The 14,538-nt window shown below is 39.2% G+C and overlaps 1 protein-coding gene across 3 annotated transcripts in view; it reads right to left on the bottom strand.

The window, feature by feature from the left end:
* The window catches only part of LOC126413160 (cytosolic purine 5'-nucleotidase), a 465,386-nt gene that overhangs the window by 87,431 nt on the left and 363,417 nt on the right, over positions 1 to 14,538 (bottom strand). For all 3 annotated transcript variants that reach the window (XM_050083065.1, XM_050083058.1, XM_050083072.1), the window contains exons 5-6: positions 9,743 to 9,889; positions 2,373 to 2,466 (exon numbers count right to left, since the gene is read on the bottom strand). In XM_050083065.1, the coding sequence (XP_049939022.1) occupies positions 2,373 to 2,466; positions 9,743 to 9,889 (241 nt within the window). The remainder of the gene's footprint in view (positions 1 to 2,372; positions 2,467 to 9,742; positions 9,890 to 14,538) is intronic.

Raw genomic sequence — 14,538 nt, 5'->3', positions numbered from 1 at the left:
ACTCGCGAAAGCTTTCGAGATATGTTGTCTATGTGACTCTGCCAGGTTAACTTCGTATCTAAGTATATGCTAAGAAGTTTGGTAGAAGTGTACTCAGTATCAGCATTGGATAAGCTGAAGGATATATTTATAGTCTTTTCATAGTTAATAGCTAACTCATTGGCTTCAAACCACATATTGGATAATCTGAGAAAATCTTTACTTTGCTCCTTCAGTTTATTTATGTCCTTCCCTGAATTGATGAAAGTTGTATCATCTGCGTAAAACACAGATTTGCATGGCATATTGCTGGGCAGGTCATTTATAAATATTATAAATGGCCCAAGCACTGATCCTTGGGGAACACCTCTAGTGACATTCAGTAACTGTGACTTTTGACCGCTGTAGCTTACAGTTTGCTTTCTGTTACTGAGATATGATTTAATGAGGGAGAGTTCCAGATCCCTAATGCCATAACACCATTGTTTTTACAGCAGTATTGTGTGGTTTACAGAATCAAATGCTTTGCTAGTGTGGCTTCAGCAGATAATTTGGATTCAAAAGAAGATTGCACAATAGAAACAACATTTTCAACAGCATTAATTGTTGATAACTGGGCCCTAAAACCATATTGAGACTTAGTCAGTATACTGTTTTTTGACAAATGCATGTTAATTTGCTTTTGTATACAATATTCGATTATTTTTGAAAAAATAGGTATCAGAGAAATTGGACAATAATTATTAGTGCAGGATTTATCAACCTTTTTGTGCAATGGAATTACTACTGTCTTCTTTAGACATTCTGGAAAAATACCACTGTCAAATATACAGTTTATGAATGTGCGGAGAGGGAATGATATCAAGTCGATTATTTTTTTAATCACAAAATTTGAGAGGCCATAAATATCTTCTGATCTGGAGTCACTTAACTTTGCCACTGATTTAATTACATCACTTATTTCCACATGTCCCCAATTAAAGGTTGGCACGGTATCAGCAAAGTTTTGTAAAAACTGGTTTATATAAGTAGATTGTGAATTTGATTTTGAACTCTTCTTATGAGGAGATGATGGATTAGGGTTTGCTGCATTGATAAAAAAGAGTTTAAATTCATCTGGGGTGACATTAACATCAGTTGTAACTTTTACACTATGACTACCTGTACCTAATTCTGCTTTAATGACCCTCCACGCAGCCTTACACTTGTTATTGGAGTTTATGATGAAGTTATCATTTGCTCTACATTTTGCTAATCTGATTTGTGATCTATAGTGTCTCTTGAGGCTAACATATGTTGCATTGTCAACACTACCATTTTTTACCTTATCATAGCATATCAAAACCATTAATCTTAGCTTCTGTAAATATGGTGTGAACTACCTATGTGGAATAGTTCGACCATGCTTTCTTGCCATAGTTTTGTTTTGTTTGGTAACCATTGGACAGGAGGTATTGAAAATTTCAGATAGAGTACTTATAAACCTGCTACAAGCCTCCTCAACATTGTTGGAAGCATATATTACATTATTCCAGTTTAGTGCCTTCAGCTTATCCCTGAAGCTATTTATGCTTTTATCATTTAATAACCTGACATACCAGTTTGGTTCACAATCCCCCATTGTTTCATTAATTGTTAGTTTTACCCATATACCTTTGTGATCTGTCAGATGGTCGACATTAAGGAGTCCCAATTCAAAATCATCTTTATGTATATTTGTGACAAAATTGTCGAGACAAGAAAGTTGTAATGTGCAAATCACTTTCTATTAGCAGTTTCCTTGCATTCCAGCACTGCATCTACACAAACATACAAAAAAGCTTAAGGGATTATTAGTAGGAGAGCCTATTTTTATCAACACAAATTGAAGGACACAAAAATGAAGAAGGCAGCACATTCCACAGCACTAGCTGATGTACCCTGACCACTGTTTGTGTAGAAAAATAGCACTGGTGGTATCTGTGGGTGTCAAGTAGTACTGGCTGGCACATGCTGTAGCATTCCAGTTAACATTGAATAAGAAAGAGTATGAAACACTTGCTGGCACACTTCTGTTCACTTCTGCTTCATGAGCTTCCATGGATACATTGAATGTAAGAATACATTTTTAAATTAATCGCTAAAATCATTTGGGCCCACCCCCCTTAATATGAGGTGCTTCTTAGCATAGGGGGCTCCCTGCACTTCATGGCCTGTGGGGCCATTATTTACAGTGCTGCACCTTTCATGTGCCTTACATGCCTACCATTTTCACACACACGAAGGACATTGACCTACTGCACTGTTCAGTGGCAATGTACTTTGATAACATGTGCACTCCTTAGAATATGAATTATACAAATCAGAAAGTGTGGTTTACATGAAATAATATTGTATCTGAAATGATACACTACCTGTAAATGCACCCAATCAACTGCATTACGAATATCTTGGAACATTGATTTGTAGGACATGAACAGATCACCCGCCTTCACACCAGTTGTCTCACTGTATGAGGAATGAACAATAATTTGTATTATACAAACTGAAATGCACTATTTTTTTAAGAAATAGTATTTTACATTAGGCATTTCTTTAAAAAAAATACAAAAGAAATATTAAATGTTGTAAATATACACTTTGCTCTTGAATAATATTTCTGAAGAGACAAGACTTGTATTATTTGATCACATTTTAAGCCACACAAATACTACTTTGCGTGCTGCATATATCAATATGTTTATCACTGTAGAATAACAAAACAAAGAAAAAGGCTATATCTGTATGAAATAACGCACCAAACAATGGAAATTGCAGGTTGGAATATCAACAATTATGAAGATCATAAATTGCTATTCACCGTAAAGCTACAGGCAAGCATGACACTGTTACGCACTGAAGATTTGGCCAAAGCCTTCTTCAGAAAAGACAGGAAAATACACACACTTTCACACAAGTAAGCACACCTCACACACACAACCACTATCTCCAGCTGCTTTACCTAGCAGAGACAAGTTTGAGGGTCTCGAGATAACAGTAGTGTGCGTGAGGTGTGCCTGCTTGTACGAATGCGGGTATGTTTTCCTTTCTTTTCAGAAGAAGGCTTTGACCAAAAACTCAGTGTGTAACAGAGTTTTCATTGTGCTTGTCTGTAACTCAATGTGTTATCTTTACAGTAAGTAACAATCTATCATTTTCATATTTGTTGAAGTAATGCTTGACATGACAAAAGGGACATAGATCAGCATGGGTTTCTTCTGTGTCAAGAGTAGTTTCTTTGTGTTGTTTCTGTTTTTTCTCTTGTAGAACATATGAAAACTATTTCAAACAAGTTACAAGAAACTGAAAGGGGCCTTTCCTTTCTCTATGGATATAGATAGACTTCCATGCTAGCAAATTTTCATAAATACAATATAAATACAGGATTTTATCATCACCTCAATGAAGAAAGTTTATAGTGAGAGGTCTGTGAGAATAAGAACAATCCATAAGTCCTTTATTCACATCCACAAATCTTTCACCTGCATCTGCTGACATTAAAATTCTGTAAACCACTTTAAACCACTCATCACGTAAGAGATTTGGCAGTGTGCCTGTGCCTGCTCCTACAATCAAAGCGCAGTGCTGCCTCATGCAATCATGTCCTTCGATCACATATAATGCAAATAGACAAAAATTGTAATACTGGCATTGTCTTCTAACTTTCAACCAACTAGTAATTATATTGCAGTTATCTGGATTGCCATAAGCTTTTATCTGAAAAGTATTATTACTATGGCTATCCACATCTCACATATCTCTACATACAGCATCAAGCTGGGAACTTTTATGTTACTGATGTTGGAAAATGTGTTTGTGTTAAATCTACGAGGGCAGTTCAATAAGTAATGCAACATTTTTTTTTTCTCGGCCAATTTTGGTTGAAAAAACCGGAAATTTCTTGTGGAATATTTTCAAACATTCCCGCTTCGTCTCGTATAGTTTCATTGACTTCCGACAGGTGGCAGCGCTGTACGGAGCTGTTAAAATGGCGTCTGTAACGGATGTGCGTTGCAAACAACGGGCAGTGATCGAGTTTCTTTTGGCGGATAACCAGGGCATCTCAGATATTCATAGGCGCTTGCAGAATGTCTACGGTGATCTGGCAGTGGACAAAAGCACGGTGAGTCATTGGGCAAAGCGTGTGTCATCATCGCCGCAAGGTCAAGCAAGACTGTCTGATCTCCCGCGTGCGGGCCGGCCGTGCACAGCTGTGACTCCTGCAATGGCGGAGCGTGTGAACACACTCGTTCGAGATGATCGACGGATCACCATCAAACAACTCAGTGCTCAACTTGACATCTCTGTTGGTAGTGCTGTCACAATTGTTCACCAGTTGGGATATTCAAAGGTTTGTTCCTGCTGGGTCCCTCGTTGTCTAACCGAACACCATAAAGAGCAAAGGAGAACCATCTGTGCGGAATTGCTTGCTCGTCATGTGGCTGAGGGTGACAATTTCTTGTCAAAGATTGTTACAGGCGATGAAACATGGGTTCATCACTTCGAACCTGAAACAAAACGGCAATCAATGGAGTGGCGCCACACCCACTCCCCTACCAAGAAAAAGTTTAAAGCCATACCCTCAGCCGGTAAAGTCATGGTTACAGTCTTCTGGGACGCTAACGGGGTTATTCTGTTCGATGTCCTTCCCCATGGTCAAACAATCAACTCTGAAGTGTATTGTGCTACTCTTCAGAAATTGAAGAAACGACTTCAGCGTGTTCGTAAGCACAAAAAGAAGAAGTTATTGATGCAGTACGACGTTGGCTCCGACATCGACCAGTGGAATGGTACCGTGCAGGCATACAGGCCCTCATTTCAAGGTGGCGTAAGGCCGTAGCATTGAATGGAGATTACGTTGAAAAAAAGTGTTGTGTAGCTAAAAGATAGGGGAATAACCTGGTGTATTTCAATGCTGAATAAAACAACCCCTGTTTCAGAAAAAGAATGTGTCCCATTACTTATTGAACTGCCCTCGTATAGACTTTTTCATGCATACTTGAATGCAAGGAAAGAGCATTTTCGTACAACAGCAATTTAGATAGCAATTTGGACACCATGGTACCCCCACAATGTTATACAATAGTTAGTATGAACAATTTAACAACAGAAGATTCATTTGTCATCCAAAGGAAAGGACCTGTGAGGAAGTCTATTGCAAGCAAAGATATGGTCAGCAAAAGGCATGAAAGCTTACTGTGGAGCCCATTGAAACTAACACAGATAACACAGAGAGCCACTCAAAAGTTGTAGTTATCAACATCAGCAGTGAGGAATATTCTATATAAGGAATTGCAGCAGGCTCTGAATAAACTGCATATGGTACACAAACTGCTGCCAAATGAACTTCATGCAAATATTCTATGAGAAATTTTATTTCCATTACTGAATACAGTGAGGATTTATTGCAATGAATCACACAGAGAATTGAAGTGAAATTTCACTTATGTATCAATGTCCAAACATGGGGACCTGAAAGATCAAGCTCTGTCCCTGAGAACACATGTGTCAGTGCAGAAGTATATGTGCTTTGTGCTGTCGTTGAACAGGGTGTAATCAAATTATAACAGCATATGATGAATGAGATTTATTCTTTAGTTATGAACTAATTGTGAAAATGATGCTTAATTTGCTTGTTTCACATTTTCTGTACGAAATAACATTCTGTAACATTGATTTTCAGCTTTTACACTATTTCCCACTAGCTTCTCATTAAATACCTCAATCTTATTATTGTTAAATGTGACTTCTGAACTTTTATCAGCTGTTCCTCCCACTGAAAATATATACACTCCTGGAAATTGAAATAAGAACACCGTGAATTCATTGTCCCAGGAAGGGGAAACTTTATTGACACATTCCTGGGGTCAGATACATCACATGATCACACTGACAGAACCACAGGCACATAGACACAGGCAACAGAGCATGCACAATGTCGGCACTAGTACAGTGTATATCCACCTTTCGCAGCAATGCAGGCTGCTATTCTCCCATGGAGACGATCGTAGAGATGCTGGATGTAGTCCTGTGGAACGGCTTGCCATGCCATTTCCACCTGGCGCCTCAGTTGGACCAGCGTTCGTGCTGGACGTGCAGACCGCGTGAGACGACGCTTCATCCAGTCCCAAATATGCTCAATGGGGGACAGATCCGGAGATCTTGCTGGCCAGGGTAGTTGACTTACACCTTCTAGAGCACGTTGGGTGGCACAGGATACATGCGGACGTGCATTGTCCTGTTGGAACAGCAAGTTCCCTTGCCGGTCTAGGAATGGTAGAACGATGGGTTCGATGATGGCTTGGATGTACCGTGCACTATTCAGTGTCCCCTCGACGATCACCAGTGGTGTACGGCCAGTGTAGGAGATCGCTCCCCACACCATGATGCCGGGTGTTGGCCCTGTGTGCCTCGGTCGTATGCAGTCCTGATTGTGGCGCTCACCTGCACGGCGCCAAACACGCATACGACCATCATTGGCACCAAGGCAGAAGCGACTCTCATCGCTGAAGACGACACGTCTCCATTCGTCCCTCCATTCACGCCTGTCGCGACACCACTGGAGACGGGCTGCACGATGTTGGGGCGTGAGCGGAAGACAGCCTAACGGTGTGCGGGACCGTAGCCCAGCTTCATGGAGACGGTTGCGAATGGTCCTCGCCGATACCCCAGGAGCAACAGTGTCCCTAATTTGCTAGGAAGTGGCGGTGCGGTCCCCTACGGCACTGTGTAGGATCCTACGGTCTTGGCGTGCATCCGTGCGTCGCTGCGGTCCGGTCCCAGGTCGACGGGCACGTGCACCTTCCGCCGACCACTGGCGACAACATCGATGTACTGTGGAGACCTCACGCCCCACGTGTTGAGCAATTCAGCGGTACGTCCACCCGGCCTCCCGCATGCCCACTATACACCCTCGCTCAAAGTCCGTCAACTGCACATACGGTTCACGTCCACGCTGTCGCGGCATGCTACCAGTGTTAAAGACTGCGATGGAGGTCCGTATGCCACGGCAAACTGGCTGACACTGACGGCGGCGGTGCACAAATGCTGCGCAGCTAGTGCCATTCGACGGCCAACACCGCGGTTCCTGGTGTGTCCGCTGTTCTGTGCGTGTGATCATTGCTTGTACAGCCCTCTCGCAGTGTCCGGAGCAAGTATGGTGGGTCTGACACACCGGTGTCAATGTGTTCTTTTTTCCATTTCCAGGAGTGTGTGTGTGTGTGTGTGTGTGTGTGTGTGTGTGTGTGTGTGTGTGTGTGTGTGTTATATATCCCCCAAACCAGGTACATATGATGCATCCTCCAGTGTACAAGGTTCCCACACACAACTTACTAGTTCATTTAACTTGATTGATCAAGTACCTTCGCATAGGCAACTGAATTGTCTACTATCTGAACAGAAACTATGAACTTCCCTAGCATTAAAACTATTTATTATGTGACATCATGTGGTTTGATGCAGCACTATCAGCAAGCCAAACATTATTATAATTAATAACCAAAATGTTCCCGATTTCTGCACTCAGGGCTTACAGTTCAGATTCTTGACTTTCTCTTGACAATTTCATCTGTCCTTTCTTAGGTGCAACCTTATAATGACCATTCTTACAATAATAGCACTCAAAATTCTTCTTATTTGGAGAACTTTCACTTACATTGCTTTGCAAACAATGTCCCTGAGTGATTACCATACGTAGTTGTGGTTTCTTCAGTCTGAGACAAGTGCTGCTCTTCTTTCAGAAACCCTGGTGTTAAATTATTAAAAGTCTGGTTGCTTTTTTCACTTGAGTCCTAAGCTGTAACAAATGCACCATATTTTTCCAGAAGTTTACCTAAAACTTTGGCAGTCTTCTCTGTATCTGCTACTGGTTCACCAACATCTGCAAGAGACTGTGCTAGTGCTTCAACTTTATGACATGTTGTGCAATAGTGTCCAGAGTGACATCTTATAACTAATTATTGCAGACTACAGATTGGTGCTCATGAATTATTTTAAGCCAATTCCACATTTACTGTCATGACATGACAGTTTGCAGCTGGTTGAATCAATACCAGATGAAATAAAAAGCGTTGCCTCCACATTAAACTCATCCCATAAGTTCTGTGCACCTGTAACTTCAACTGGTGTTCTTTACTTACACTAACTAACGATGTCTAGAAAATTCTCACCTAAAAGATAATTTCTGTTTGATACTTCCATAAACGAAGATTACCGCCATCAAATTTTTGGATAGTGAAAAGCTCCATTTGATCCATGTTTTACCTTTCTGCTTTCCAAGGAAAACGCTCAATGTACCAGAATGCATGTTGGAAACGATTAATGTGAAGAAAATAAAATGTTACACCTGGAAATTAACAAGTTTTTCTGGGCCCATAAACTATTGGGCAGGCTGCAGTTAAATTATAACAGCATATGACTTCCATAAGCTCCTTGTTTTTGAGAGAAAAGTACTTCGGAAGATCTTCGGTCCGGTTCTGGATGCAGATACAGGGGAATGAAGGATCAGACACAACCAAGAGCTTGAGGAACTATACCAGCAGCCCAACATAGCAGGAACTGTCAAAGCCAAACGAATGCAGTGGGCCGGCCATGTGGCCCAGATGGAGGATCACAGATGGCCTCGGAAGCTCCTGGATTTCACACCTACAGGAAAGAGACCAGCAGGGAGACCCAAGAAGCGTTGGAGGGATGGACTCCATGAAGATTTAAACCAAGTGTCAATAGATGTGGACGAATTGCGGATAGCAGCAATGGACAGAATGCAGTGGAGGAGGAAACTTGTAGATGCGTGCGGTCCACTGGGCCTGATCACGTAGTAGTAGTAGTAGTAGTAGTAGTATTATAAGAATAAAGGCACTTAAAACACAAAACACAGGACTTTTTCAGAAAACAAGGCAAACATATGCAAAGGGATAAAAGACTGTGTGGATATGCAAAAGTGGTCAGCACAACAAGCTATATTATGCAATGGCTGTTAATAAATAGTATGTAATTGGCCCACTTTTCTTTTCCAATAGAATTGTAATAGATCACGTGGACCTGGATGTGCTTTTCTAATGATTAACGTTAGTAGCTCATAGCAGAGAGAAAGTAACAGGGTTTCTTTTTCTGAAAAGACAGAGTTCCACCATACTGCCTTACAAATATTCAGGAGTGTTGTAAAGTTGATAAAGTGGCCATACATTAGCCACAAACAACACTTTCTGCTCACAGAAGCGCTATTGCCAGATCTCAGTGAGCACTATTTCTCAAGGACTAAGTCTATGTTTCTACATTTTCTGTGATGTTTCAAAAATTCTGAAGGTTCATTACCAAAGCCATATAGAACGCTACATTAGACTTATATGCAACTACTAGCATGAAGAGGTTCACTGCAAGATCATCTGCTATGTTATATGCATGAGTATTGACACAAAACCTTCAAACTTTCCTCTTCACAGTGGTGACAAGATCATTTATTTATACATAGTGTTATTATGAAAACATCCAATAATGTTTAATCATTATGTATTACTATAGCACACAAGTAGCTGGAACAACATTTGTCTATAAATTTATCCACAGATCTTTAATTTTATTTCAACAATCCTGTAGGAAATTGAATGATCTAATGAAATAATCTATAAAAAAAGGGACAATTTGAAAACAAATCTCTTGTTTTTATCCTACTGCTAGTACCATTAAACCCAGAAAAAAAGTAAATAATATTGCAGAAGTTCTGAGATGCTTATTTTATTAATCTTACCTTGTGTACTGTGGTGAATTTGTGAAAAAATCAATTAGGCATGCCAGCAAATACGTTTCAGGAAGATTAAACAATGTGTTGAGTACATACACACGAGATTCATCCAGTTGAAGGAATTTATTTGGGTAGAGTTCATACACCTGGGAACTAAAAGTGCAAAATATTATTATTTTCTTACATGACATATACGATAAACACAATGTTGTAAGCATTGAAACAAGACCATTAGAGATGCTCAAAAAATGAGCAAAATACTGCAAGTTACCAAAATTGATATACATTTCTGATTTAGAAACCAGATATACAAGTGCAGCTCGCAGTCTGTTTGCTATTTTGTATCTCCTACAAGGATGGGTGTTATGCAACTTAATTGTCACTGTAAAACATATATAGGGAAACATTCCACGTGGGAAAAATATATCTAAAAACAAAGATGATGTGACTTACCAAACGGAAGTGCTGGCAGGTTGATAGACACACAAACAAACACAAACATACACACAAAATTCAAGCTTTCACATCCAACAGTTGCTTCATAAGGAAAGAGGGAAGGAGAGGGAAAGACGAAAGGACATTTCATGTCTGCTTGTGTCTGTGTATGTGCGGATGGACATGTGTGTGTGTGCGCGAGTGTATACCTGTCCTTTTTTTCCCCCTAAGGTACGTCTTTCCACTCGCGGGATTGGAATGACTCCTTACCCTCTCCCTTAAAACCCACATACTTTCGCCTTTCCCTCTTTCCTGATGAAGCAACCGTTTGTTGCGAAAGCTTGAATTTTGAGTGTATGTTTGTGTGTCTATCGACCTGCCAGCACTTTCGTTTGGTAAGTCACATCACCTTTGTTTTTTATATATATATATATATATATATATATATATATATATATATATATATATATATATATATATATATATATATATATATATAAAAACAAAGGTGATGTGACTTACCAAACGAAAGTGCTGGCAGGTCGATAGACACACAAACATACACTCAAAATTCAAGCTTTCGCAACAAACGGTTGCTTCATCAGGAAATATATATATTAATAGGTAAACATTCCACGTGGGAAAAATATATCTAAAAACAAAGATGATGTGACTTACCAAACGAAAGCGCTGGCACGTCGATAGACACACAAACAAACACACAAAATTCAAGCTTTCGCAATAAACTGTTGCCTCATCAGGAAAGAGGGAAGGAGAGGGAAAGACGAAAGGATGTGGGTTTTAAGGGAGAGGGTAAGGAGTCATTCCAATCCTTTTTCGAGATATATAACAGCTTATCCCGCTGCAGTCTATTAAAGGTCTATGTACACAGCATACGCTTCTTTGCTCTTTTCTATGTATCTTTCGCCGATGGTTCTTAGAAGTCCAATGGCATCTTGTGTTCCCTTTCCCCTTATGGAACCATATTGTTCTTCACCAAGTGTTTTCTCCAGAGTTCCATACAGCCTGCTATTCAGAATTCGAAGAACTACCTTTGCTGCCTGCGATATTAGGCTAATTGTCCTGTGGTCGTCACATTTTTGGGACTATTTGTCTTTGGGATTGGAACTATTATACTTACGAGAAAGTCTTCTGACCATTGCTCAAATGCCATCTACACCACGCACTTTCTTATTTTTAAGTTCCCCAATGTGTTATTTACCTCTGAATCTAGGGTAAAATCTCCTTTTTCATCTTCATTTATTGATTCTTCCTTCTCAATCTGCAGATTGGAAGGTCTTTGATCTGCTTCATAGAGAGTTTCAATATATCCTTTCCAACTATTCTGAACAGTGTGTGGGAAACTTAAAAGGGTTCCATTTTCTCCTTCTATCTCCATATTAGTTTTGTTCTTCCTTCCTTGAAATACTATTTCCTTGGCTACTTGATACACCTTTTCATACTTGCCCTCTTTCTCCAGTGTCTCAATTTCTGAGGATATTTCTCTCGTCCATTTTTATCCTGGCCTGATCAGAGTTACTCTTCTCAGCTCATTATTCAGTCTTCTATACTGCCGTTTTCCTTCATCATTTTGTGTGTTTTTCCATTTTCTCCTTTCTTCCATCTTCAAGATCATGTCATCTGTAACCCACAGTTTACTTCTCCGCTTGCACTTCACCATACCAAGAACATCTTTACTGGTTGCTTTCAGGGTGTCTCTGAACTGGTTCCACTATTCATTTATGCCTTCTGTCTTTTCTCCAATTTTCCACTTGTCTCACAACTCTTTTTAAAGCTTTTTAGTTACTCCTTCTTCTTTTAGAGTATCCACGTTAAATTTTGTTCTCACTTTACCTAGCAACATTCTTTTCAATCTAACCTGCACATCTGCTACAACCAAAATCTGCTCCTGGATAAGCCTTGGTATTTCTCATGCATGTCCGGAATCTACTCTGTATTAGTATGTAATTGATCTGGTATCTGCTATTGTCTATATTTGATGTCCATGCATACCGTCTTCTTTTATGATGTTCAAAAAGCATGTTTACAACTACCAATGAGTTTTCCTTACAAAATCTTACCATTCTCACACCTCTTTTGTTCCTGTCACTGAATCCAAACTTTCGAACCACATCTCCGTCTTTCCCTTCGCCACCCATCACATTCCAATCTCCCATTACGATGATGCACGCCTTTTTCTTCTCTCTCTCAATCAGTGATTCAATTCTGCTGCAGCACTCCTCAGTCTCATTGTCGCTGTGTTTGGTGGTTGGCATGTAGACCTGTATCAGAACTACACCTTTCTTGTGACCTTTCAACCTCAGCATCATCAATCTGCTGTTTATGTATTCCACCTTTGTTATCATGGTTTTTACCTTCTTTATCATGATAGCTATTCCATTCATTCCATTTTTTTCCTTGTCTGAATAAAATAGTTTGTAGTCATCACTCTGTAACCCACCATCGCCTCCCCATCTCACCTTGCACATTCCAAGAATATCTATATTGTTGTGCTCCGTCCTTCTTTCACATTTTCCAATTTGCCGGATTGTAAGAGGGTGTGAACATTCCATGTACCAACCCTTAACTTTTCCTCTTTCCTTTTCTTTTTCTTTATCTTTACACTTTCAATTAGCCTCGATGTACTCCCCTCCCGGAGATCGGATTGAGGGGATGTTTTACCTCTGGAATCACTATTTTGCACATAGAGGACCATGTCAAGTACGCCTTGGGAATAGTAATGTGGTAGCTTCCCGTTGCATTCCACATGTGATATCAGCCACCGAGTCTGAAACCCCTACAGAGCATGTCCCCAGGTGGCGGATTGGGGAACGCCTCCCAGATATGGGTGGTAGGAAGAAAATCAAATAACTCCCGCAGAACAACAGACAGCTGCAGTGTCTGACTCAGAGTGAGCAACAAGATGACAACACCAAAAATTCCATTATGCACATTCAATAAGGTGCATTCATAGAGGATGAAATAATAATTTGAGCAAGGGATAATTCAGCGTTAGATTTTATTGTATTTACATAAACAAAATTGTATTATTATTATGATGCTGTTAGTTAACATCAACTGTTCTTTGTTTAAGGTGAAATTTTACCGCAATTTTGAAATGTCTCCTGTAACTGCATCAAATGATTTAAATTATGTATGTTATGAGACAAATAAAGCACAATTCACAATATTTTTTTTAAATCAGCAGATCGCAATCACAAAACTTAATTTCTTTTTTCAGTGCTGAGCAAAAACCGTGCTGTATGATTAACTTGATTTTATCATAATTGTTCTGGGATGAGTCATTGTGTGTGGCATAGTTAATTAAAAATCAAAATTAAATTTAAAAAACCAGTGATACTAAACATTATCTTCATTTAAGATGTCCAAAAATTGTTATTAAAATAAGACAAACATTACAAGTAACTCATAGAACATCCAAATTAATACTGGACTGCAAGACAAACAATTCACTCACAGCGCATGTTACTGCATGTAAGTCACATGATATCCAAAAGAATTATTGTAGTAGCAATAGAAGACATCTTCTCACCAAGCATTCACTACAAACTTTACGTATTCCTGTGTAACTGTGAGAAAACTTATTCCATAAGGATTTGCATATTTAAATTTAATTATCAGTTTGGATTTCCTTATAACCATTGTGCACAGTGACTGTATGTAATTTGAACAGGAAGGAAGTCAGCAATGAGTCTAAAGTCAACCTGTACTTTATTGCAGGTCTAGATTTCAGCTACAGTATATCTATCATCAGTGCCTACATGAAGCTTTAATCATTGTTTTAAGTTTTTAAAAAATTTTGACATGTTTCACAACAGCACCTGTGGGTTAGTCAGTTAGTTAGTTAGTCCATGTTCCCTGGATCATTTTGTACAATAAATCGTAATGATGTGAAATGAGTCATTTTGCATTCAAACCACAAGTTAATTTGTGAATATGGCTACATGCTGAATATTTATAATTATTTTATTTTATTTACAGACGTGAGTTAGTAATTCCTGCCCTCCACCTTTTACATATTACAATAATTAAAATTCTTCTACAGAACAGAAGGAGTTGTCAAGGAGAAACTTTTTGTTTGTTTCCAAATTTTACTCTGATGTTTGTCAGAAATTTTGTATGACTGGGCAAGTAATCAAAATTTTTTTTGCAGCATTGTGCACCCCTTTTAGTGCCAAAGACAACCTTAATGTGGAGTAATGAACATAATTCTTCCTTCTGGTATTGTAATTATGTACATAACTGTAGTGGATCATTTACAACAAACTTCATGAGGGAATAAGTATACTGTGAAGCAATAAGTAGTCAAAATGCCCAACTCCTTAAATAGATGTCTACAAGATGAT

This window comes from Schistocerca serialis, chromosome 1 (genome assembly GCF_023864345.2).
Source record: "Schistocerca serialis cubense isolate TAMUIC-IGC-003099 chromosome 1, iqSchSeri2.2, whole genome shotgun sequence".
NCBI lineage: Eukaryota > Metazoa > Arthropoda > Insecta > Orthoptera > Acrididae > Schistocerca > Schistocerca serialis.
The sequence above is the reverse complement of the archived record's forward strand: the minus strand, read 5'-3'. Positions and strand labels throughout refer to the sequence as shown.